Source organism: Microtus ochrogaster, chromosome 1 (genome assembly GCF_000317375.1).
Source record: "Microtus ochrogaster isolate Prairie Vole_2 chromosome 1, MicOch1.0, whole genome shotgun sequence".
In the NCBI taxonomy this organism is placed as follows: domain Eukaryota; kingdom Metazoa; phylum Chordata; class Mammalia; order Rodentia; family Cricetidae; genus Microtus; species Microtus ochrogaster.
This window is the reverse complement of record NC_022009.1, coordinates 46,873,075-46,897,165: the sequence shown is the minus strand read 5'-3', so window position 1 is coordinate 46,897,165 and position 24,091 is coordinate 46,873,075. Positions and strand designations below refer to the sequence as shown.

Below are 24,091 nucleotides of genomic sequence, written 5' to 3'. Positions count from 1 at the left end.
GTGTGTGAGTGTGTGTGTGTGAGTGTGGTGCTAAAGAGAGAATTCAGAGCCTCAAAGTATGAGTCAAGTGCCTAGGCCCAGTGACTGTTTTCTCAAAGGGACTGTGTTTTGCACTCACATACAGACAGTACATACAGTTAATTTAAAATGGGTTCCACTTTGTTTTGTTGTCTCCTTTTTTTCTTCTAGCATAGGACCAGCATGAAATATTAACTTTATTCTCGTGTTCCAAGGTCAATTTTTAATATTTCATGAAATTCCTTTGTCTAATTTCAGATATTGTTTTAGAATGAAAGCTGTATTTATTTCTGTGAGGGAGGGTGGTGGTAGTCATTATACCACCTGGGAGCCCTGGTGTAGGCCAAAGGTTGACATTGCTTATCTTTGTGCCTTGTTTTGTCTGGAGTGCTGGGGTCACAGGTGTGCAGCGTAGTGTGCCACTGGGCTTTGCACTGGGCCCTGAGGATGGAGCCAGATCCTTAGCCCCAGGAGGGTTGTTTTTATTTGTTTGCTTGGTTGGTGTTTTGTTTTTATTTATTTATTTTTTTGTTGTTTTGTTTTTTGGGGTTTTGGTTTTGGGTTGGTTTTTTTTTTTTTTTCTCCATGAGACAGGGTTTTCCTGTGTAGACCCAGCCATCTTGGAATTCACTTTATAGACAGACTGGGCTTGAACTCATAGAGATCCACCTGCCTCTTCCTCCTGATTGCTGGGATTAAAGGTGTGTGCCAGCATCATCTGGCATGAGGATTGTTTTTCTTTGAAACAGTTGGATTGAAGTTTGAGCTGGAAAATTTCTGGTAGGCCAAGTGAGAATTCTATACCTTGTTTATTTTGTAAGTTGTTTTGTAGTAAACCTTAGCTGGCAGTCAAGGATCTGTCTCACATACCTTTTACCTGAACATTTTACTTCTACATATTCCTAATAGGGGTTTTTCTGTGACTAACATGCTCTCCTATACATCTTATTGACTATTTTGTGTGTTCCCCAGCAGTAGTTTGCGTGGGACTTGCATCTTGCGAGGATTGGGGTCTGGCAAGAGTTCCAGTGCTGGGGGTCTGTTCTCAGAGTCCCCATTTCTTGTGCGTCATCTGCAGAGTGTCAGCTCTTTTCTAAGCCAGCTCTGCCGCCCTCTGCAGCAGGACAGTTTCCATAGCGAAGCCAGGAGCACTTTAACTAACAGTGCCTTATAGCCAGCCTGTTCTGGCTCTCCAGAGGGAAGAGCCTCTCTGTCTGGTGCATCCTGTGCCTGTGCACCTGGAGCTGCTGATCCCATGGAAACTCACTGCACGCACTGTTTTCTGTTTGCTCAGGTTGCAGCAAGCTGGGCTGTTGGTTTCTAAGCCATAGATAAAGAGCAGGGGAAAGGCCGGCGTGAAGAACCAGCAGTGCTCTGACACTGTAGGGAACACTACAGTGTAGGCACACGTCCTCGACTCAGACGGCCTGTCTGGGCTGGGAAGAGCCATTGTCACCCAGTGAAGACGTTGAGTTGGCTGTCACAGTAATGTAGGCTTTAAAAGCTTGTGCCTGAGAGTGAGATTCCACCACTTCTTGGGCTGTCATTTAGACCCTTCTGTAGGTGGAGACTGCTTGTTCGTTTCCTGACTGCTCAGACCTCAAATAATCACACATTACAATACTCTTTGGCCAATGACTCAGGCATTTTTTTCTAGCTAGCTCTTACATCTTGAATTAACCCATTTCTATTAATCTGTGTATCGCCCTGAGGCTGTGGTTTACCAGTGCCACTTGTTACTCCTCTGGCACTTACGTGGCGTCTCCTTGACTCAGCCTACTCTCTCCCTCTATCTCTGTTCAGATTTCCCTCCTGGCTTTGCTCTGCTAAGCCATTGGCCGAAACAGCTTTATTCATTAACAGTGGTAATAAAACATATTTGCAGCATACAGAAGGGAATCCCATATCACCCTCCCACCCTCAAAAGTCCACACCTGTGAACAGTGCTCTCCAGCATCCTCACCATTGAGGATGGTGAGAGCTGAGCAAGGGTCCATACTGCTCAGCATTGACCCCAGCACATGGCACATGCTTGGGATAGGTTAACTCTCACGGTTAATCTCTCTTGGGGATCGGGAGGTATGCGCTGTTTAGGAAATTGGGAAAGTAGGTGGTGCCATCTCTAAGATCCATTGTTCCGTAACTGTTATGTTCAGAGATACTTGGCCTTCTTGCCATAGCTCACAGTGTCTTGAAGGAGATGTAGATCAGTGGACACTTGATGCCTACTGTAGAATGTGCAAAGCAGGGGCACATCTTGATGCTACTAGTCATGATGGAGTTCATTCAGGATGTGACAGAGACTGGAAGAGGTGGTCTTACAGGCAGGCCTGAAGGAGCTCTTAGACTCTTGTAGTTGTGGATTATGCGATCTTCCACATCAGCCACTACCTCTGTGAAGCAAAGATTCGGATGAGTAACTGCGGATGCTGGCAGGGATGTGGGCCTGGGCAGGAGGGAAAGGGATACAAAGTGTAGGTTGCCCCGGAGCAAGCGGGAAGAAAGCTTGAGTGCTATATGCCAGCTTGTTTCTACTGAAAATCTTCAAACATTGCCTCAGTAGAAGACAGTGAATTCCTGTTCCCATTGCTTGGTACTGAAGTGGGTTTTTATTTTTTTTAGCTAATCCAGGTGGTCCCATCCAAGCTACAAGGTAAAGCCAAGTTTTGTTGTTTAAAGGGCAAATCTTTCTTTATATAGAAGATTTGTCTTTTTTTGACATCTCGTTTCTCAGAGTTCCCAGGCAGTTAGGATTGCCATTTAAATGTGCAAGGCTTTTGAACCATTAACTGAATTTTTGTTAAATTTAAATTTGCATTCTAGGTTGCTGTTGTCAAAATGAAGAGCACTGAACGAATTTATGCGATGAAAATTCTCAACAAATGGGAGATGCTAAAGAGGGCAGAGGTATGTGTGCGGTGTATAATAAGTAAAAATGGTGTGTGTGAGAAGGGGCTGGTGGCACTGGCATTTGCAGCCTGAAATGCTTGAGGCATCTTCCACATGCAGATGAAACCCTTTGTTGGGAGCCATGTAGTGCAGATGTTTTGTCTTCCGTGTCGAGGGCGGTAAAGGGGCAGGGGTGAAAGTAACTACCTGCAATCTTGACACACTTCCCCTTGTTTCCTGAATCCCCACACCCCTCTGGTCTCAGCTCCGCTTTCAGCCCTCTCAGCCCTGCCCTTCTATCCCTCCTAAGTGAGACGTTATCCTCCTCTTGGCCGTACTCCATCCAGCATGCTCACTCCTCTTTCTTTCTCACTCTGCCAGACTCTCTGGGCTCCCCGCTTTGTAAATCCTACGTCTCATCAAGCCTTGTTCTCCTTTGGTGCCCATTTCCTCTTTCTGATGTAGCTCCACACATAAGACCATACCCTCTCTGTTGCTCAGGAAGTGCATGTGGGTTGACTGAGTTGTCACCATTTCTTTTTGTCACCTGGTCGCCCCATGACTGCCTTAGCCACCCGCATCCCCAGCCTTGGAGTGGTACACGGTGACTTTCTTCATTCTCAGTGTGTTTTCTGTCCTCACGTATTTGTGTCACAGTTGCCTTCTTTTGCTGTGATAAAACACTGACCAAATCAGCTTAGGGAGGGAAGGCTTTGTTTGGCTATCATTTCCCTGTCCGTCATTGGAGGAACTGAAGGGAGACCATGGAGGATCGCTGTTCACTGGCTTGCTCTCCATTGTTTGCTCAGCCTGTTTTCTTACACAACTCAGGACAACCTGCCCAACATTGGCACTGCCCATAGTGAGCTGGAACCTCTCACATCAATCATTAATCAAGAAAATTCCCCACAGGTTTGTCTGATAGAGGCGGCCCTCAGTGGAGGGTCCTTCCCAGACTCCAGCTGCTGTCAAGTTGACAAGAACACAAACCAGCTCACTTTGACAAACAAGGGAATCACTGAAGCAGTTGAGAGGGAGAAGCAGCTGGTGCTCCATAAGTGTGGGGGGTGGAAGGTGTGTGGTCTGGGCCCAGTGCCGTAGTGAAAGAGCCGATTTAAGAGTTGCTACAGCTGATTAAGTTTGATTGATCACACAGCTTCAGTTTAACTAGCCACTCAGAAAAGACTGTGTGTCGTGTGTGAGCATATGCGTGGCTCTTTTTTAACCATTCAGGCCAAAAGCCTTTTACCTGTGTGTCCATGGCCACCAGGAGTGTCACCTGGTCGTGACTGTTAGTCCACCGATTGAATATACAGTATTTCAGACCAGGAACTGGGCTTGTCCCCATCTTGCCAGCCATGCGTTCAGAAGAAGGTGTGCATTTGGGCGCCCTGTGTATTGTACGTCTATGGCATGTGAAGAGGCTGTTGGTAGAGGCTGTGAGGATGCGGGGTGTGGGGGTGTGGGGGGCGGGGTGTGCTGTTGAGAACTACTACTGAATCCACGCATCACATCAGGGTGACCTTAAGGTGTGGACTACAGAGATAGTCACTGGGGAAGGGGAAGGCATTTGTGTTTTCCATGATCCCTACCCTTGCCCAGGGCTCAGGTGAGGAAGAGTGCAGATACAGTCACTGGGAACAGTGGTGCCTTTGGTTCTGGGTGAGGTAAAGAGATCAGGCTCCAGGCAGTCAGGAGGAATGGGGCTACTGTCTGCAGATCATGGTGACAACCGAGTCTAGTATTTGGGAATATGTTCTATGAGATATTTTCCTAAATCAGTGGTACTCAACCTTTAGGTCATGATCCCTTTGGGAAGTTAAATGATTCTTTTATAGGAGTCTCTGAGACCATCAGAAAACACAGATGTTTATATTACAATTCATAACAGTAGGAAAATTACAGTTATGAAGTAGCAATGAAAATAATTTTATGGTTGGGGTCACCATAACATGAAGAACTGTATTTAAGGGTTACAGCAGCCTCCGGAAGAGCGCAGATTGACTGTCCTCTCTCCCCTCACAGACTGCGTGTTTCCGAGAAGAACGTGATGTGCTGGTGAACGGCGACTGCCAGTGGATCACTGCGCTGCACTATGCCTTTCAGGATGAGAACTACCTGGTAGGCCTGGGTGCTGGGCACACCTGCCAGGACTCTTCCCAACAGTATGGCTCCTCCTTGCTGCCACTCAGGAAGACAGTGTAGCGTGGACCTGGTCGAGTACATGCTAGCCTGCATAAAACTGAGGGCTTTGTTTCAGTGTCATAGCCCTAGGGTAGAATCTTTAAAAACCAGGTTTTTCAAAGTTTGTACATCATTTTTTCTCAAGCCACTAGTTTGCTGCATGGCTTGGTTCTTAAAACATTTTAAGCGTATGAAACACTATTTTTGTTTCTTCTTTTCTGTTTTGCATCATGTATAACTATAAGAAACTCAGCTGCATGGTAGCACACCTGGGTCCCAGTAATGTGAGGGCTGAGGCAGTGGTCAGGAGTCTGAGGGAAGCAACAACACATAAGACCGTGAGCCCCAGCTCTGCACTGCACTGCTCCTTCCTCCTTTCTCGGGTGCGTCTCCAGGGGCGTGAGTGCCTTGGTGGGTCTCCTCAGGGTGTCTCTGCTCTTGAGTCAGCTTTGTGGTCCACACGTGTGGGTTTGAGTGTGGGCAGCTGTGAAACACTCCAGGCCTCAGGCTGCCTTGTGTAGGGTTCCAGTCTTGGGTGACTTTCCAGATGCCCTAAGCCAGCAGACTTGAGACTGTTTCCAAATGGCCTCTGGGGACTGCAGAGAAGCAGGGCCATGCTTACCTCCCTCTGCTCAGTGCTTTTGCCTCAACAATGACTGGACCAGCCGGGCGATGGTGGCGCACGCCTTTAATCCCAGCACTCGGGAGGCAGAGGCAGGTGGATCTCTGTGAGTTCGAGGCCAGCCTGGTCTACAGAGCTAGTTCCAGGACAGGCTCCAAAGCCACAGAGAAACCCTGTCTCGAAAAACCAAAAAGAAAAAAAAGAAAAAGCAAACAAACAATGACTGGACCAGGGTGTAATCACTGTTGTCTCCCAGCCTCCAAGTGGGGATCTGAGGCCTTCTATGTTTGCCCTGTGAAGCTCCTTGGTCAAGTGTCTGTTTGCCAAAAATTTTTGTTCATTTTAGAACAATCTCTTTCAGACAACAAAAATCTCTGAGGTTTGAACAACCAGGATGTGGTAAATGGTGTATAGTGTATCATTTATTTAGAGAGGTTTATTTTGTCCCAACAGATGGCAGCTGGTATCTGATGAAAACCTCAAGATACATTAGGCCACGGTCAGCCTTCTCAATGACTATGATATAAGCCTTTGTGAATACCATCTTTTTATAACTGGGTGTCTGGGGTACAGAGTGTGTGGCTGTGAGCTCACTGTCTTTATACAGATGACAGCAGCCATGTCAGGGTCCTTGTCTGGTTTTCTGGGACAGGTGGTTACTGTTCCTCAGTGTCTGATGAGTGTTTCTGCCTGAGCATTCAGGTAGGCATCCTCCAGAGCTCTTCTTACTCTTCTGATTTGACTTTCTGGGGACTCCTAGGCAGCATGGGTCTGTTCAGTAGACGACAGTTTTGTTGTTGTTTTTTTTTGTTTGTTTGTTTGTTTGTTTTTTCGAGACAGGGTTTCTCTGTGGTTTTGGAGCCTATCCTGGAACTCCCTTTGTAGACCAGGCTGGCCTCGAACTCACAGAGATCAGCCTGCCTCTGCCTCCCGAGTGCTGGGATTAAAGGCGTGAGCTACCACCGCCCGGCCGGTTTTTTGTTTTTTTAATCCCTCAAATGAGTAGTGTGATGGTGTGTGAAGTGTGAGACAGGCATTGCCAGGGGTGTTCTACTCTCACACATATCACTTAGGAATCTCCCGTGGAGATGCCAGTTCTTGGGTTGCCATCTAGGATGGGCCAGAGCACAGAGGACGTGTTGGAATAGGGACTGTATTGTTGTAAGGGAGAGGAGGGGGCAGATATGGGAGATGCTGCTGCATGCCTTTGCTGGCCGTGTTGAGATGTGCCACACCTGGGAGCACACTGATGGCTCACCCTGTGCTCTTCTAAGGGATGCTGTCCCCGGTCCTCCAAGAATGTCCTTCAGCAGCTGCTGACTCCTTTCCTCCAGGTTTCGAAATTGTGCAATACCCACCACCCCTCCACACATAACACCTTGCCTGTCTGAATGGCCTCACAGTCCCAGTGGTTCCCACCATAGCTGCTGAGCTCTTGCTGCAAGCTCTGGCTTCCTCTCTCACTGCACCTAGGCTCAGGTCTTGCTGTCTCTGTCCTTCCATTGCTCCAACTGCCACATCCATCTCTTCCCCTCCTGGCCTCTTTACACACCCCCGGCTGTTAGATGCCCAAAGCCTTGCTCAGTAGCTTCTGGTCATGTGGCTGTGCCAGACAGGCTTGTTTTCTACCCTTCCATTGCTCTCTGTGCTTGCTGTGGTCTTCCTTTAGTAACATGAACCCTGCTGAGCAAGGACATTTTCCATTTTCTGCACTCCAAGCCCTGCCTCCCAAGGGTACTAACACGCTGACTGTTGAGGCTGGGCAGAGGTACTGCGTGATAAAATGGATAATTTAGTGCATGTCCACCAGAAGGCTGTGTGCAGCGGAGCTGAACGGGGTGCAGGAGACAGGAGACCTGCTGGTGCAGAAGTAGTTGGGAAGCAGGCTGAGGTGGCATTCACAGTGGGGACACAGGAGGAAGGAAGGCTTTGTAGAGGAGCGGACACTTGAGGGGAATTTTGGGAGTGGGGTGAGGGCTGTTGGTTACACTCTGAGACAGGGTGCTCTCTCAGATGGTGGCATAGTGATCACCTCCTTCCATACAGCATGCTTCCTTTACTGTTAAGATTGTGGGCCTGAGGCAGATCTCTGTGAGTAGCCGGGCGATGGTGGCACACGCCTTTAATCCCAGCACTTGGGAGGCAGAGGCAGGCGGATCTCTGTGAGTTCAAGACCAGCCTAGTCTACAGAGCTAGTTCCAGAACAGGCTCCAAAGCCACTGAGAAACCCTGTCTCAAAAAAGAAAAGAAAAGAAAAGAAAAGAAAAGAAAACCAGATCTCTGTGAGTTCGAGGCCAGCCTGGTCTACAAGAGCTAGCTAGTTTCAGGGTAGGCTCCAAAGTCTAGCTCAGGTAGCTGAAGGCACAGAGTGCAGTTGTCACACAGAGTAATGCTGTTCCTGTATTATATCTCTATATTTGTTAAAAGACGGTTTCCCTGGCTCAGTTAACCAGACCATGGTAATTCCTTACTATGGTGGTGACTTAAAAGTTATGTTGACATGGAGATGAGACTGCCTGTTTTTCTGTGTGTCCCAGAGGCTGAATAGTCTCCAGTAGTGGAGCTGTGGGGTGGCCTGCAGTGATCCACCTATCCCAAACCTCTCTGCTGCAATGAGATGCTTCCATTAGGGCCTCTGCAGCTCTGGGGTTTCCTGGCATGAGCCTCTGAGTGTTGCATGGGAGAAGCTGTTACCAAGCAGCGTGTTTGTGCAGGCATACTGTGTACCCGGCACAATGGCCTCAGGCCTGCACAAGCGAAGAGAAGCACTCAGTTCGTTAGCAGAAGACATTTTCCCCATACAGCAGTAGCTGTCTGGCCTGCCTTTGGCTGAAAGTACCTCCTTTCCTGCTCTCTGATGGTGTTATCTTTTCAACAAGAGCTGCTGGTCTTTGATTTTTAGATAGCCCACTTCCCTCTCTGATCAGCGTCCTCTTGTGACTCAAGGACCTGGAGGACTCACCCCCACAGAGCTGGATAGTCTATTTATGGGGTGAGCTCCTGCTTCAGATCCCTGGCTCTTGATGGGCTTTCTCCGTGAGCGACGCCTTCAGCTCTTCTTCACCTATGAGCTGTGTTGTTCAGTGAACTCTCCTCTCTGCCATGTGCATTTGGATTGTAGCAGAACCACAGACAACAGGGTGTTTTCTGAGAGAGGGGATCAGGGCATGTGCCTATAATCTTAGCGCCCTAGAGCCTGGGGCAGGAGGCCGGCCTGAGGTTAAGAACTGTATTCTCTCTTTTTAATTTGTAGTACTTGGTTATGGATTACTATGTGGGCGGTGATTTGTTGACCCTGCTGAGTAAATTTGAAGACAAGCTTCCAGAAGACATGGCAAGGTTCTACATTGGCGAAATGGTGTTGGCCATTGATTCGATCCATCAGCTTCACTACGTGCACAGGTAACCACCTTTTCATGACATTTATGAATACTACATTAAACATTAAAATTCTCATTTTCACTAGGATCCTGTTCCTGGTCTTGGGCTTCAGGTTCCAGGCCCCCTGAGGAATCCAGGCCCCCTGTTGACAAGTACTCACTGAGCAACTGAGTGTCAGCATAGGGTGGTTTGTCCCTGTCACCCTTAGCCTGCAGCATCCAGTCCAGTTATGATGGCCTGATTCCCAACAGCTGAGGCACCTGGGCTTTTAGGGGTCCATTTACAGAGCCCATCCCTACTTGCCTGTCCTCACTGGCACTCACGTAGTTCCATCCGACTGCACCTCCATGCCCTCCTCTGTCCATACTGGCCCATGAAGCCCTCTCGGAAGGAGAGGACTAAAGCGTAGGTGTTTCTGTCACATCCGTGGGAAAGGCCAGAAGAACGGTGCTTCGGCTGCAGGTGCATTCCCGTAGGACCCCTGCCCCAGTTAGAAAATAACATCTGGGAGAATCTGTGAAATGTCTCTGACTATTACAGCTAAGCCTTGTGATGGATGAAAGTGGACATTTTTTAAAAAGAGAATTTGTGTGTACGCCACTTTTGTGAGTGCTGAAAAATGCAGAAGGGGTGTCAGATTGCTAGAGCTAGAGTTTCGAGTAGTCACAAGCTGCCTACGGTGGGTGCTGGGAACCAAACTTCTGTCCTCTGGAGAACGCCAAGTGCTTAACACTGAGCTGTCTCTTCAGCCTCTAAAATCCCTTTGTTTTTATTTTATTGATTTTTTTTCTTAGTCTGTCTGTGTGAGCATAAACACTTACACACACCTCACTGCCTTGAGACAGGGTCTCTCACTACACTGGAGCTTGCTGTTTCATGTACTGGGCAGCCACTCTCTGTCCCCAGTGTTGGGGTTACAGATACAGGGAGCTACACCCAGCTCTCTACATTGGTGCTGGGGATTTGAACTCATGCCCTCAAACTTATGGAGCAGGTACTCTTAACCACTGAGCCATCTCCCTAGCCCAAAGTGTATATATCTTAAAATTTTGTTTTATTGTTAGATTTATTTGTTTGCTTTAGGGAGAGTGTTTACCTAAGGCAGACTCAGTCATCTGTCCTGTTACAGAGGCACAGACTTTATTAAAATTAATAAAAAGGGAGGCATTGTGGAGACCCAGAAATATGAGCCTATTTCTACCTTGTCTGATGGTCAAGGTTGTCAAAAACAAAGGTTGACAGTCCTGACTCCGGATGTGTTTACTTGGTTCTTTAGACATTAAGATGGCCCATAAAGTAGACCCGTTCAGTCCTGACAGGATGTACTTCTAATCTTCCTTTTGTAATATAGGAAATGGCTGCCTTCGAGATACTTGGTCAAGGGTGACTTCACTGCCTAAACAGCAGATTGCCAATGACTTGATATCTCAAAGTGTTAAAGCGATCAACTGTTTGAGTTGTCCTTTGTGTCACGTTAAAGAAGCCTTTTGCTGCCTTCTTCCCCCTTTTGTGTTGGGTGTAAAAGTGTATGGAAGATTAGACACAGGCAGTTTCAGTATTCACTAAAACGCCCTCCTGGTACTGTTCTGTGGTTTCTGCTGTATTATTTTTTATGTATCTTTGTGTTTGTTACTTATTTTCTAAATCCCCACGTCCCTGCCCTGGTAAGTGGTGTTTTTGTCAAGGCTGGTCCCTGACAGGAGAGGTACTTGTGCTGTGGAAATCAGAAGACAACTGTCTAGCAATGTTTTCTCCTTCCCTGTCTAAGGATTGAACTCAGCTCATCAAACCTTGCAGCAAGCAACTTTACCCACTGAGCCATCTTGTTGGCTCCAAACTACAATTTTGTCTGGAATGAACGTTTTCCTCCATACTGCTCTGAGGCTCTGTCATGAGTCCCCTAGACCATGCCGTGCTGTAGCTCTGTACAGTAGGGAGGTGTGGTCTCCTCTACTCGCGCTCGGTCATCTGCAGTCTTTGCTCCCCTGGGCTCATTCTTTTCTGTGGTGGTTCCTTGAGAAGGGACTTGAGGTGGTAACTTTCACCCAGGGAGCACGTCAAGCTGCATGTCACTTCCTGAGATTTTTGACATTGCAGCTTCTGTGTTTTCCTACTCCCCAAAACTCTGCAGAGATGTCTCAGTGGTGTGGATATGTTCTCTGTTCATTATGTGTTTCTGGGGATCCAGGGCCTTGTGTGAACTGGGCACACACTGGCGCTGCTCTCCACCCAGCTGCCTCAGGCCTCTGCGAGGAGGCTCCCTAAGGGAGTACAGCACCCACTATGGAAGGAAGGACTTTTCCATTTCACAGAGTGCAGCTTCATTACCAGGGAATGCAGCAGGGCCCAGCTAGGTGGCATTCACCCCACCCCCTGGGGACCACAGAGTACACAGTGCTCCCTGTAGCTCAGAGAGCATTTGTCAGTGCCCCATCCCCCATGCTCTTTATTGGGTATGCCTGCTTCTCTAGCTTGTTGCAGTTCTTAGATTACTGTTCATATTTCCCTACTGAGGATCAAACCTAGAACTTCACATTCTACCACTGAGTTACTCCACACACGGCCCTTTTTTCATGAGACAGTTTCCACCAGTTGCCCAGGCAGGTCTTGTACTTGTCTTCCTGAGTAGCTGGGATCATAGGTATGCATGCTACCAGGTCTGGCTATTGCAGTTCAGTTTTTCTTTTTAAAATACATACATACGTGTATGTATATGTATCTGTGTGTATGTATGTACGTGTGTGTGTGTATGTATGTATGTACGTGAGCACAACTGTGTATATGGAAGCCTGTAGAGGCCAGGTGCTATGTGCTGCCCAGCTTGGACTGGGAACCAAACTTGGGCCCTCTAGAAGAGCAACAAGTGTTCTTAATCACTGAACCAGCTCTCAAATGCTGTGTGTGTGTGTGTGTGTGTGTGTGTGTGTGTGTGTGTGTGTGTGTGTGTGTGAGAGAGAGGGGGGGGGAGACAAGTGGCCACGTGTGTTCGATACATGTATGGAGATTGGAGAATTAATTCTCCCCTTCTACTCTTAATATGGGTTCCAGGATAGAACTAGATCACCAGGCTTCACCCCCAAGCCATCACACTAGCCCTGTTTTGGTTCATAACATTTAGATTTTGTCTCTGTGACAAAACTTTGCCAGCTTCATAATACAGACAGAAATATCTTTGTCACGGGCCTCTTAGGATATTAGGTTATATTTTATTTATTTATTTAATGTGCACTGGTGTTTTGCCCTCATCATGTCTGTGTGAGGGTGCCAGATCCCCTGGAACTGAGTTACAGATACTTGTGAGCTGCCATTTGGCAACTGGGAGTTGAACCCAGGTACTCTGAAAAAACCATCCAGTGTTCTTTAACTGCTGACCCATCTCTCCAGCCCGAATTAGGTTCTGTTTTAAATAGCTTATTTTTTCCCTTTTTTCTTCTATTTAGAAAACTCTTTTATTTTTTAAATTTTGTTGTTTTTTTTAATCAATATGTACATGTATTTTCCTGCTTGTCTGTATGTGTGACACGTGTGTGTGCTCATGGAGGTCAGAAGAAGGCATCAGATCCCCAGGTGCTGGAGTTACAGGTGACGGAGCTGCTTGATGTGAAAGCTAGGAACCACACCTGGACATATCTCCAGCCCTTCCTCAGTCATTTGACTGAGTAAGACTTTATAATTCAAAAACGTTTATTCTTCTCAAACAAACTCAATTCAGATTGTATGTAGATGGCCCACCTAAAACATAGCACAGCAAGAGTCAGTGCTGTCCAGCCTCAGGTAGGTGTGCTTGCTACATTTGGCAGTGTCAGAAGTGAGTCTCTGGGGTGCACAAATGGCATTGTGCTGTTGGTGAACTCAACAGCAGAGCTCAAGCCTAGGCCACAATTGGGCTCCTTTCTTCTTTGCTATGGCTGTGGGTCATGACCCCTTTGGGGGTCAAATGACCTTTTCTCAGGGTCATTTAATTATGATTCTTAATAATAGAACAATTACAGTTTTGATGTAGCAATGAAATAATTTTATGGTTGGGGGTCACCAACTGTATTAAAGGGTCGCAGTGTTAGGAAGGTAGAGAACTGCTGCTCTGTGGGCTGAGATGGCTGTGCACTGACCCCTTCTTCACAGCTGGACTTCTGCAAACTTCACAGCCTTTGCCTGGTGCTCAAGGAAACAAGTGACAAAACTAGGACCCAGAAGCACTCAGGCCCATGTATGCAGCCCCTTCCTGAGACGTCAGCTTCTAGGGACCTGAAACCAAAGACAGTGAGAGGTTCACAGAGGATACGGCGAGAACAGTGTGTATGCCCAGAGAAAACAGGGCATGTTTCACAGGCATGTTGACGCAGAGCAGCTGCAAGTTAGTAAGTGGGCATCCAGAGGGCAAAAGGAGCCTCGAAAAACTCAAATGAGGGGGACAGAAAGCAGGGTAGAAGATAAAGCAGAAGAAACTCTCAGAAGTGCTAGTCAGGTGTCCTCTTGTGCAGCTGCCTGGTGAAGCCTGACCTGGGTGCACTGAACACCCATACTGCTTTGGGACTGGGACTGTCTTGATCGCTCATGGGAAGGAAAGGCTTTCAGAATACAGGGGGGTTTTGTCAGATTTTTTTTTTTCTTTTTCTCTGCTGGTGAACAGGAACGGGAATTTAGTTTTAGATGGGTAGATAACACCACACAGCTAAGGAAAGGAGACAGCACAGCACTGACTAACTAGTCTTCTGTAGCAAGAGCCTGAGGCCCCAGGATTAGTGGTGGCATTCATGTCAGCAGGTTCTGTATCTAACTTGTGATACTTGGTCCTAGCCAAGACATCCCTTAAGCCACTGCCATAATTATTTGATTACATTTGTGTGTGTTGGTATGCATGTAGGCACATGCATGTAAGGAGGTTAGAGAACAAACTGCAGGAGTCCCAGGTACCCACGGAGCATCTCTCTGGGTCCTGGGTTTTTAATTAATTAATTTGAGTGGCCTTTTGTGGCAAGAGACTGCAATATTAAAGGAGCCTTGGAAATGAAAATTAGCTTTGCCTGTTTTTAATTATGTATACTGAACCATACCATATATAAAAATTGTTTGTTTTTGTTTTTGAGGTGATATCTTGCCAACAAGATAGCCTGGAACTTGATCCTTTTGCTACAGCCTCTCTAACCCTGAGCTTACAAGGATGTGGAATGTTTTTGGGTTCTATTTCAGATGGAAACCATGTTTTATTGTCTGGTTTCCTTATGTCTGTTGGGTTCCTTTGCGGGCTCCCATCTCAGTCAGTCTCCAGCTCCTTAGTCTGACTCTGGTGTGTTGTCTAGGTTCCTTCCCTCACTGCCTCCATTAGGTTTGATTTAAACTCACTTTCCCTTAAGCATCTTGTAAATTAGTCTTCATTTGAGGTTACAGTTTATCTTTTTCTCCTGTTTCTTCCTTTAATTAAATCCTCTTCCTGGTCTTGTTTTTTCCACTCTGGCATTTTGGTTTCCCCGCTGTTCCTTTCTTTATGTCATATCTCCCCCACCTTTCCTTCTTTTCTAGTCTCCCATTGCAGCCCAGGCTGACCTCCTGCTTTGCCTTTCTGAGTGTGCCACACCTGACCTTTCTTTTCCCTTTCACGTCTGTGTGAGGGTGTTTATTTCAGGTTCAAGTGCTGTGCTAGTTTTCTCCTGTTTCTGACTTGTGGTTTTGTGGCAGAATCCCTTTTGCCCTGCGCCCCCTTCCCCCCTGTGTGGCTGCATTGCAGCCTGCACACGCACTCCTGCACACACGCTCTTGCAGTTGATGCTGGACATGTTTTGTCTGTTGTGTGTGGTGCTGTTGCAAACAGACTTGAGCGTGACTTTGGTGGACGTGTTGTGTTCTCTTGCTTTCAGGGTAGTCTGTAATGACTTTATTCTCAGGGCTGTGAATATGCTTCAGCCCAGTATTTGGGCATAGGCAGTTGACAGTGTGGGCTTTGAGTGTCTTCCTTGGCTGTGTGACTGTGCCATTCACTACAGGCTACTCAGCTTCAGTGTGCAGAGCAGCTTGTTAGCCTGCAAACAGTTGTGCCCACCTCTTCCCTGACTCCATTACTTCTTCTGATACGGATCCCTCCTGGTAGCTACTGCTCATCTCCCTCCATGCTGCTTGTCCCTTGGTCTCTGTTTCTATTTCTCCAATCTTCTTTTTAAGATTGAGGAGAGAGAGAGAGAGAGAGAGAGAGAGAGCGAGCGAGCACACATTAGAGCACGCAGAGGCTAGAAGAGGGTATCAGATCCCTCAGAGCTGGTTTTACTTGGGGAACCCCTGGCTATTATGTGGTTGCTGGGATCCAAAGATTGCGTAGCAAGCCCCATTAACTACTGAACCATCTCCCTAACTCTTAGATGTTATTTTCTGGCCCTGTGCTGATGAGCCCCTTCAGGAAGGCAGTGGATACTCGGGAACCTCGGGAACCTTAGTAGGTGGTGGGTGACAGGAGTTGCAGTGCTGCTGGGGGAGGGGTTGGCATCTGTGACAACTCTGCTGGTGCTGCTCCAGTTGCTCTGCTTGGTTATGGCTGCTCTTGGGCGACCACGGTTCCCTGTGATCCCGCTGGGACAGTTAACTTACTCTGCTTATTTCACCAACAGAGACATTAAGCCTGACAATGTCCTTTTGGATGTGAATGGTCATATCCGGCTGGCTGACTTTGGATCGTGTTTGAAGATGAATGATGATGGAACTGTAGGTATTTTTGTTGAAGATTACCATTTGCTTTTGAGTTTGGCTTGTAGGTAAAAGGGGACTAAGTGTTCAGTTTGACATAAAATTAAATAAAATCCAGTTTTTGAATGTAAATTAAGAAAATGAATCTGTTTAGAAGACTATTGAAATTTTCTATTTGAGGAATTTTTAAAGTTTGAAAATCATGTGTGTGTACATACTGTGTGCAGATTTGTGTGCATGAGTGTACAGGTGTGCATGCACATGGATGCATCTGGAGGCCAGAGTCCCTCACTGACCTGGAACTCACAGGCTCTGTTGATTGGCCAGTGGTCCTGGGGCCCGCCTGTCCTTCCTCCCCAGCACTGGGTTTATAATGGTGTGCCATCATGCTACCCCACCCCCCACTGCCAGCTTCCTTTAACAGTGTGGGTTATGACGATAGAACACAAGATTCTCATCTTGTAAGGGATCTTGAGGAAGTCCAGTTTATTGACTAGACTCTTCCAGCCCTTCTTTTCTGTTTTTGCGATGACATATGGGTGCCATTGGGGATTTGTCAGGCTCCTCAGAGCCCTGGGTGACTGTAAGCATGCTACACTGCAGCAAGTGAGATCAGCCCTTCCCTCCTTTGAAAAGCCCTATCCGTCTTGGAGGGCCAGCTCCAGGTAGCTTTCTGCAAGCTGAGCTTTCTCTTGTAGTTATTGCAGGCCTAAAAACCGGGTTCCTTAGTGCAGAGTGCTGTGAGCCCCAGATGTGGGACAGGAGAGTGCCTGGTTCACCTGGTACCTCAGGTCAAATCAACACTGCAGCTAGGTGGCCTGTGAGTAGTTGGTGTGTCTTACCTCGCTGGCCAGCTCCCCGCCCTCTTTGTCATCGCATTCTTTCCTATGACTGCAGCAGCCCTTGCAGTCCCATACAGGAGGTTCTGACCATTTAAATCCTACACTAAAAGGAGTCCCAGACAGTTCCTGCCAGTATATTTTGGGACATCTATGTGCAGATACCAGCTGACCATGCTGCACAGACCATGGGGCTCCAGCTGGCACCTTGCTGCACTGGCCATGGGTCTCCAGCTGACCGTGCTGCACAGGCCACGGGACTCCGGCTCACTGTGCTGCCCAGGCCACGGGACTCCAGCTCACCGTGCTGCACAGGCGTGGAACTGTTTGTAATTTTTTTTCATTTCTTTTCTTTTTTTTTTTTTTTTTTGTAAATTTTAACCTCCATGATAACTTGTTGGTAGGTTGGTGCTGTGGTCAAATCTATTCTGGTAATGAGAGCACAGTGTCCGTGGGTGCATTTACATTGTCGTTTTCCACAGTGGACATTACTCACCGCTGCCGCCCTTACTACTTACGGCCACTGCAGGCTGCTGTGCTGAAAAGTGCCAGGCAGACCCCTGCTGTTTGTCCACTGAGTAGCACCTCTTACACTGCTTACCCCCCAGACCCTCTTTCCAAAGGGGACCTTAGAGAGTCTAGTCTCTTCTTAGATGGGCCTGTGACCACTGCCCCATTCCTGCCCTGCTTCTGTCCCATCTGTGTATCTCATCCTCTTCTGCTTTTCTGTGGTGGTTAGCTCTCCCTGATACAGCACTGCTCGAGTGCCTCTGCTGCAGGCATGTGCCTGCTGATGTGGACTGTAGGGAACTGATCTCTTTGTGGGGATAGCTACCACCCTCTCAGGCCCCTGAGCAGAGACTCTCTTGGGAACGCAGTTGGTGCTGGGCCAACTTGCCTATTTTCTCTCTGGGTACTCAGGGTGGGCTGTGCTAGGAAGTCATAGCCCCTGGGGGCTTGTTAGAAGCCAGCGTATGCTTTTCCTTAGGCTTTGTGTTGGACAGAAAAGTCAAGGGCTGGCCTGGACACGGAGCCCTTAGATTACCCTGGGAGCATGGGCAGCAGGTGTGGGGTTGCTGCCTCTGGGGACTTTTATGTCACGGTTGCTCTGTTTTCTGCAGCTGCAGGGTTCTAAGGGAAGCAGATAGAGATATGTAGTTGTTAGCGATGCTGTCGGGCTTCCCTTCATCACCCCTTCTTCTCCCAAGGTTCAGTCTTCAGTGGCTGTGGGTACACCTGACTACATCTCACCAGAGATCCTGCAGGCCATGGAGGATGGCATGGGCAAATATGGACCCGAGTGTGACTGGTGGTCGCTGGGCGTCTGCATGTATGAGATGCTGTATGGAGAAACGCCATTTTATGCAGAGTCACTGGTGGAGACCTATGGCAAGATCATGAACCATGAGGTGAGATGCTGTAGGCTGTTGTAGTGCCCGCATGGGCTGGCGGGGTGGGCAGCAGTGGAGGAACCATGAGGCTGTTCTAGTGCCTGCACAGGCTGGTGGGGAGGTGGAGGCTAATGGTGTTCAGGCCAGATGGGGTGGCAGGACAGGAGAGGTGGGCAGAGGTTTGTGATGTCATCAACATAAGATGGTGACACTGCACACGTGGGACGGAAAGGAGGAGATACTGTGTACTTAATGGAGCCTGTGTTCACTGACCAGACTCCTTGGAGGAGAAGCAGGCTTGTGTAGAACAATCCATGTGTTCATTTAGAGCCTAGAGTGGTGTTGGGAAGTCCTTGTAGACACTTCAGCTTCAGATGCCACCTGGGACACAGTCATGAGTGAGCTCACCTCCACGTAGGGCATCCTCGTTCCTTCCCCATCCCAGTATGTTCCTTTTTTCCCTTTTCAGGGTTTTTATTTTCCATTTTGATGTTGTGTCCTTGTTCTCTCCATCTCCACCTCAGCCCACAGCACACACTTGACTGACCTACCACAGAACTGCACACCCCGCCCTGGAGATCCATGGGCAGGATTCCTTTTTCTGTCTGCTGTAACATAAACACAACCTGGCATGTATGTGTGTATATGCTTACACATCCCAGAAAACTGAGTTGTATGTAGTTGACCTGTATTTCAACCAGTCTCCCATTAATTGCTCATGTTGGGTCAAGATTAACATGAAAATTGCTTTATATTTCACTGCAAATCAAAGTAAAAACTATACTTAGAATATTTTTCAGCATGGGGGGCAACTCCATCAGTAAAGTGTTTGCTGTGTAGTTGTGCACACCTGATTTGAAGCCCCAGAACCCAAGTAAAAGGTGTGGTAGTGCACAGCTGTATTCCCATGGAGAGTCAGGTGTGGAGGTGTACAGCTGTATCCCCTTGGAGAGTCAGGTGTGGAGGTTCACAGCTGTATCCCCTTGGAGAGTTAGGTGTGGAGGTGCACAGCTGTATCCCCATGGAGAGTCAGGTGTGGAGGTGTACAGCTATATCCCCTTGGAGAGTCAGGTGTGGAGGTGCACAGCTGTCGCCCCATGGAGGGACAGGCAGATTCTGGAGCCACCTAGTCCAGACAAATCAGTGAGGTCTAAGTTTTATATGAGAGACTGTCTCAGAAACTAAGTAGATAAATAAAGGTGGAAGGTAATTGAGGAAGACCTCAGTGTGGACCTTTGGTGCACACAACAAGCACACAAAGTAGAGGCAGATTCTTAACTCATAAATAAGTGCTTCCTAGAAAGACTTCACACAGTGCCAGCCTTGAGTAGCTGGCAGCTCTGCCCGCGACGTGCGGTACGTTGTGTGACTGGGCTTCTGTTCATGTGTTTCAGTATTTATTTCTGTACCACACAGGTACATGGTTCTCATTGTTGGTGTCTATTCTGTTCTTTTTAAACAAACCCCTTCCATAGGAATTCAGCTGAAAACTTGTTCTCTTGGTCAGGGTGCAAATGTGAGGTGTTAGGAGTTTTAATCTGTTCTTTGTCCCCGACAATTAAGGAGTGTGTGGTTTGTAGTTTTCCTGCAGCGTAAAGTGTGGATTCTTGAGGCTGTTTTCTTTTAAGATGCAGTGTTGGCCCAGCACTGAGAGGGCTGTGCCGCTTGCCTCCACAGCACATTTGTCTGCGTTCTTTGCTGTTTGGAGAGGAAGAAATATAATCTGTCATTGTCATTTGTGGGTAGGAGTTAACAAGCCAGCTATGATAAGTCAGTTTATCTTAATTAATTTTCTTCTCATGCGTGTGGGTACATGTGCCACAGTGCACATTGAAGCCAGGGGACAACTTTGTGGAGTTCTCTCCTCTGTTAACATGGGTTCTAGGGATCAAACTCTATTTGCCAGGCTGCAAGGCAAGTGAGTGCCTTTTACCCATTGAGCCACCTCACAGGCCCCAAGGGAATGATTTACTTGTTTGCCTTTGTGGAATTAAAATTACCTAGCTTTGGATTACATTTGGTAAATTGTAAAGTAAGGATTATTTCCTGTACTGTCTGCACATCTGAGGTGTCCCTTACTATGTCCTCTGGCCGTCCTTTCCTCCCCAGGAGCGATTTCAGTTCCCATCCCACGTCACTGATGTCTCTGAGGAAGCAAAGGATCTTATTCAGAGACTGATATGCAGCAGAGAACGCCGGCTTGGGCAGAATGGGATAGAGGACTTTAAAAAGCATGCATTCTTCGAAGGCCTGAATTGGGAAAACATACGAAACCTAGAAGCTCCGTACATCCCTGATGTGAGCAGTCCTTCTGACACATCCAACTTCGACGTGGATGACGACATGCTGAGAAACACTGTGAGTGTCCCGGCCTCTCTCCTCCCTGGGCTGCCTCCCGGTGGGTCTAAGTGTCAGGCTACCGTTTGCTTAACAAGTCAGTCAGTGGCAGAACTGTTCTAATCTTCGAAACTATTTGACAGCTGAGCTGGAGAGGTGGCTCAGCAGTCAAGATTACCTGGTGCTCTTCCAGAGGGACCCAGATTCTGTGCCCATTACCCATATTAGGCAGCTCACAGCTGCCCCCCACTCCACCTCTAGAGGCTCCGACATCTTTCTTTGGTCTTTGCAGGCACTGTATACATGAGGCATAAACACAGACACACACACACAGTAAACATTAAAGTAGCTGAAGCACACACCTTCAGTCCCAGCAAGTCTACATAGTGAGTTCCAGGCCTGCCAGATGTACACAGTAAGATCTATCTAAAAACAAAAATGTTTTTTAATTTGGCAATTATTTTTAAGTCTTCAGCTTGGTCCTTAGTGTTGCTTTTAAAAGACGAGGGATTACTCTTTTGACAAAAATTCGCTCTTGTTATGGCACACATCTGAAATCTTTTGCTTTTGTTTTTTTCATATTTTGTACCTTTTTATTTAGTGTTGATTCGTTATTATGTGACGGCTTCATTGTTGCCATGACTACTTCATGGATATAAAAGCTTCAGAAGCACAGGAAGACTGGCCTGTAGGCCTCTCCCTGTGAGCCATCTTACCAGCCCGCATTAATGCTGCTTTTCATAGCTGGTGCTCAGTAGTGACCACAGTAGTAAGGTTTTTGCACTCTTTTTGGCGGCATGTGTTGCTTATGTGAAGGGAGATTGTTTAATCTGTGTTATGTGTGTTCTGATGCAGGAAATATTACCTCCTGGCTCTCACACCGGCTTCTCTGGATTGCATTTGCCATTCATCGGCTTCACATTCACAACAGAAAGGTAAGGCTGGGTCGAGCTCCCATCACTCTTCACAGCCTGAGATTGGGCTCTCGAGATTTTGCTCATGCCATAGGGCTGGGAGGATGGCGCTCATGAGAGATGCAGAGGGTCTTTTGTCCTCTGCTGATTAGGTATGCACCAGCACCGGCCGGCATTTCTGAAAAGGAAAATTAGCAAATATGCTCATGTGCCACATCAGTGTGTGGTCAACACCAGACCACATATAGAATAGTGGGCTGAGATAATCCCATTGCCTGACGATGCCAGTGTCTGCCATTTGTGGTGGTGCATTACCATTGTACATGCGTATGTTCAGTGGAAATGCTTGACACTAACATATGACTCCGCTGACAGCTGCAGAACATGCTGTTGTGTTGTGTAGTTTATGTGTTCTGTGGATAGCATCCCACCATACCAGCAACCACTTGGGTCCCATGTGTGCGCTGCAGTTCTGATTGCGTCTCTGTTGTGCACATGATTTGCTCTCAGGCTGGGGAAGTACATCTAGATGTTGGCACAAGATCACCTCACAGCACTTGCCAGAATGGGTCCCTGTCGTTAAGCTATAGACAACTATAATACTCATCCTTCTGTTCTCTGTCACACATTTTTTTTTCTTCTACAACCTTTAAATATTTAAAAAACTGAGGCTGAAGAGATAGCTCGACAGTTAAAAGCTTGGCTGCTCCTCCAAACGACTAAGGTTCCATTCCCAACACCCACAGGATAACTTACAACCATCTCTAACTCCTGTCCTAGGGGTCTTGACAACCTCTTCTGGTGCCCTTGGGCACTGCATGGAGGTGGTCCACAGGCAAACATGCAGGCAAACCATTCATACACATATAATAAAACACATATATAATAAAATGAAAATAAATGGGAAGACTACTGGGAATATAGCTCAGTAGCAGCCCTTGACTAGCATGCGTGAGGTACCGGGCTCCATCCTGTGTGGGGGCTGGGGAGAAATGGTGGGACGTGACATGTAAAAGGCATTCTTAAAGGCTCACAGAAGGCACAGGCACAGAACTTGACCCACAGGTGATGGTTGGCTCCTGTGTATAGGCTGTCAGCTGGTAGATTTATCCTGGTGAAAGCCAGTGGTGGTCACAGCTGTTTCTGCTCACACTCAGTCAAGAAGCCTTTAGAGCACACTGCTTGACTTTGTCAATACTGCAACCCCAGCTCCTAGTTCCCGTAGTGGAGCTGGAACTCATTCCTCCTTTGATATAAATTTGATAGTTCACCAGATTGGTGTTTGTGCCTGTCATTTCTATCCCCAGTGAACCTGTCTGTTGGCCAGGGCGTCCTTCCTCAGTTTTAGAAACCAAAGAGAGGGAGGTGAGAGGAGAGTGGTACACACTCCTCCTCTTGAGCAGAGCTGCAGAACTGGATCCCTTCTGGGCTCACACTCCTGCAGTCGTGTGGCTGTGCTGGAAGGGCACCTCTGCTCAGGCTGGTAGGGAGTCTTGAGATGTGGCATGTGCATCTCCTGTCTGATCCCACAGTGATTACTGGCACCTCATCACAAAAGAGTTCCAGGTGCATTCCAGCCCACAGGGTGCTCATCACACTTGTGACTAGCCTGTCAAGACACAGTTTATACAGATGAACTTAGAACTCTCCGTTTGTGGTAGGCTGTCTCCAGAAATGCTGGTTTCTCATAGTTTATAACAGAAGGGGATGTGCCCAGTGCCTACTGTCGGGTTCATAATAGGAATGAGACAAGCTAAGCAGACCTGAGAATCTCGTGTAGCAGTCCAAAGATTAGGTCAGGCTCCCACTCCTACTTAGTCGTCTGTGGCAAGGAGGCTCTTGTCTGACTTTGGTTCCATACACAATAAAATCTTTTCACAGGTATTTTGTTTGCCACTTTAAAAAGACTCTAAATGCTAATGAAATCATCGTTGGTTCTCAGTAGATTAGAAAGCCTGTTGCTCTGTTTGCAGCTGTTTTTCTGACCGAGGCTCTCTGAAGAGCATGATGCAGTCCAACACATTAACCAAAGATGAAGACGTGCAACGTGATCTGGAGAATAGCCTGCAGGTGGAGGCTTATGAGCGAAGGATACGAAGACTGGAACAAGAGAAACTAGAGCTGAGCCGGAAGCTGCAGGGTGAGTGTCTGGAGTGGCCTGATGTGGCTAGGGTCCTCCTTGCACACATGGCTGGCCACTCAGTGCGGTGTCGCCCTTAGAATCCACCCAGACTGTGCAGTCCCTTCACGGTTCCACGCGGGCCCTGGGCAACTCCAACCGGGACAAAGAAATCAAGAGGCTAAATGAAGAAATTGAGTGTTTGAAAAATAAAATGGCAGGTAAGGGCTCTAGCTGGTTGCTGCTTGATCCTTATTCTTGAGTATGAGTTTCCTGTTTCCAGAATCCTTTTTCCTAAGGGGCAAAAAGTAGGGAAAAGCTCAAGTTGTGCAAGCTTATGCACAGTTGAAGCATGTTGTCTGTGTCTGAAATTGTTTTCCTACTTCGCTTGTTCTGATAACGTAGTATTCTCCATAAACTCGGGTTTTTCTTTTGTACTTAATTTGCCTGCTGGCTGTTGCCTCAGAAATATAAGAGTTTAACCTCCCACCTCTACTTTCTTTCTTCCGGTTTTGTTTGTTTGTTGCCTGCATGTATGCATGTTTACTTTGTGCGTGCATGCCTGGTCCCTGTGGAAGCCAGAAGAGGGTGTCAGATTCCTTGGAATTGGAGTTGCAGGTAGTTATGAACTGCCATGTGGTGCTGGTCCTCTGCAAGAACGGCAACTGCTCTTAGCTTCCAAGTTGTCTCTCCAGCACCATCCACATTCTGTTTTAGTCTTGGTC

At 47.5% G+C, this 24,091-nt stretch overlaps 1 protein-coding gene across 2 annotated transcripts in view; it reads left to right on the top strand.

Moving 5' to 3' along the window:
* Positions 1–24,091, top strand: part of Cdc42bpb (CDC42 binding protein kinase beta) — a 95,831-nt gene that overhangs the window by 40,038 nt on the left and 31,702 nt on the right. For both annotated transcript variants that reach the window (XM_005343569.2, XM_013345945.2), the window contains exons 3-11: positions 2,842–2,925; positions 4,933–5,028; positions 8,967–9,115; positions 15,691–15,784; positions 17,814–18,014; positions 20,106–20,354; positions 21,189–21,268; positions 23,221–23,387; positions 23,468–23,587. In XM_005343569.2, the coding sequence (XP_005343626.1) occupies positions 2,842–2,925; positions 4,933–5,028; positions 8,967–9,115; positions 15,691–15,784; positions 17,814–18,014; positions 20,106–20,354; positions 21,189–21,268; positions 23,221–23,387; positions 23,468–23,587 (1,240 nt within the window). The remainder of the gene's footprint in view (positions 1–2,841; positions 2,926–4,932; positions 5,029–8,966; positions 9,116–15,690; positions 15,785–17,813; positions 18,015–20,105; positions 20,355–21,188; positions 21,269–23,220; positions 23,388–23,467; positions 23,588–24,091) is intronic.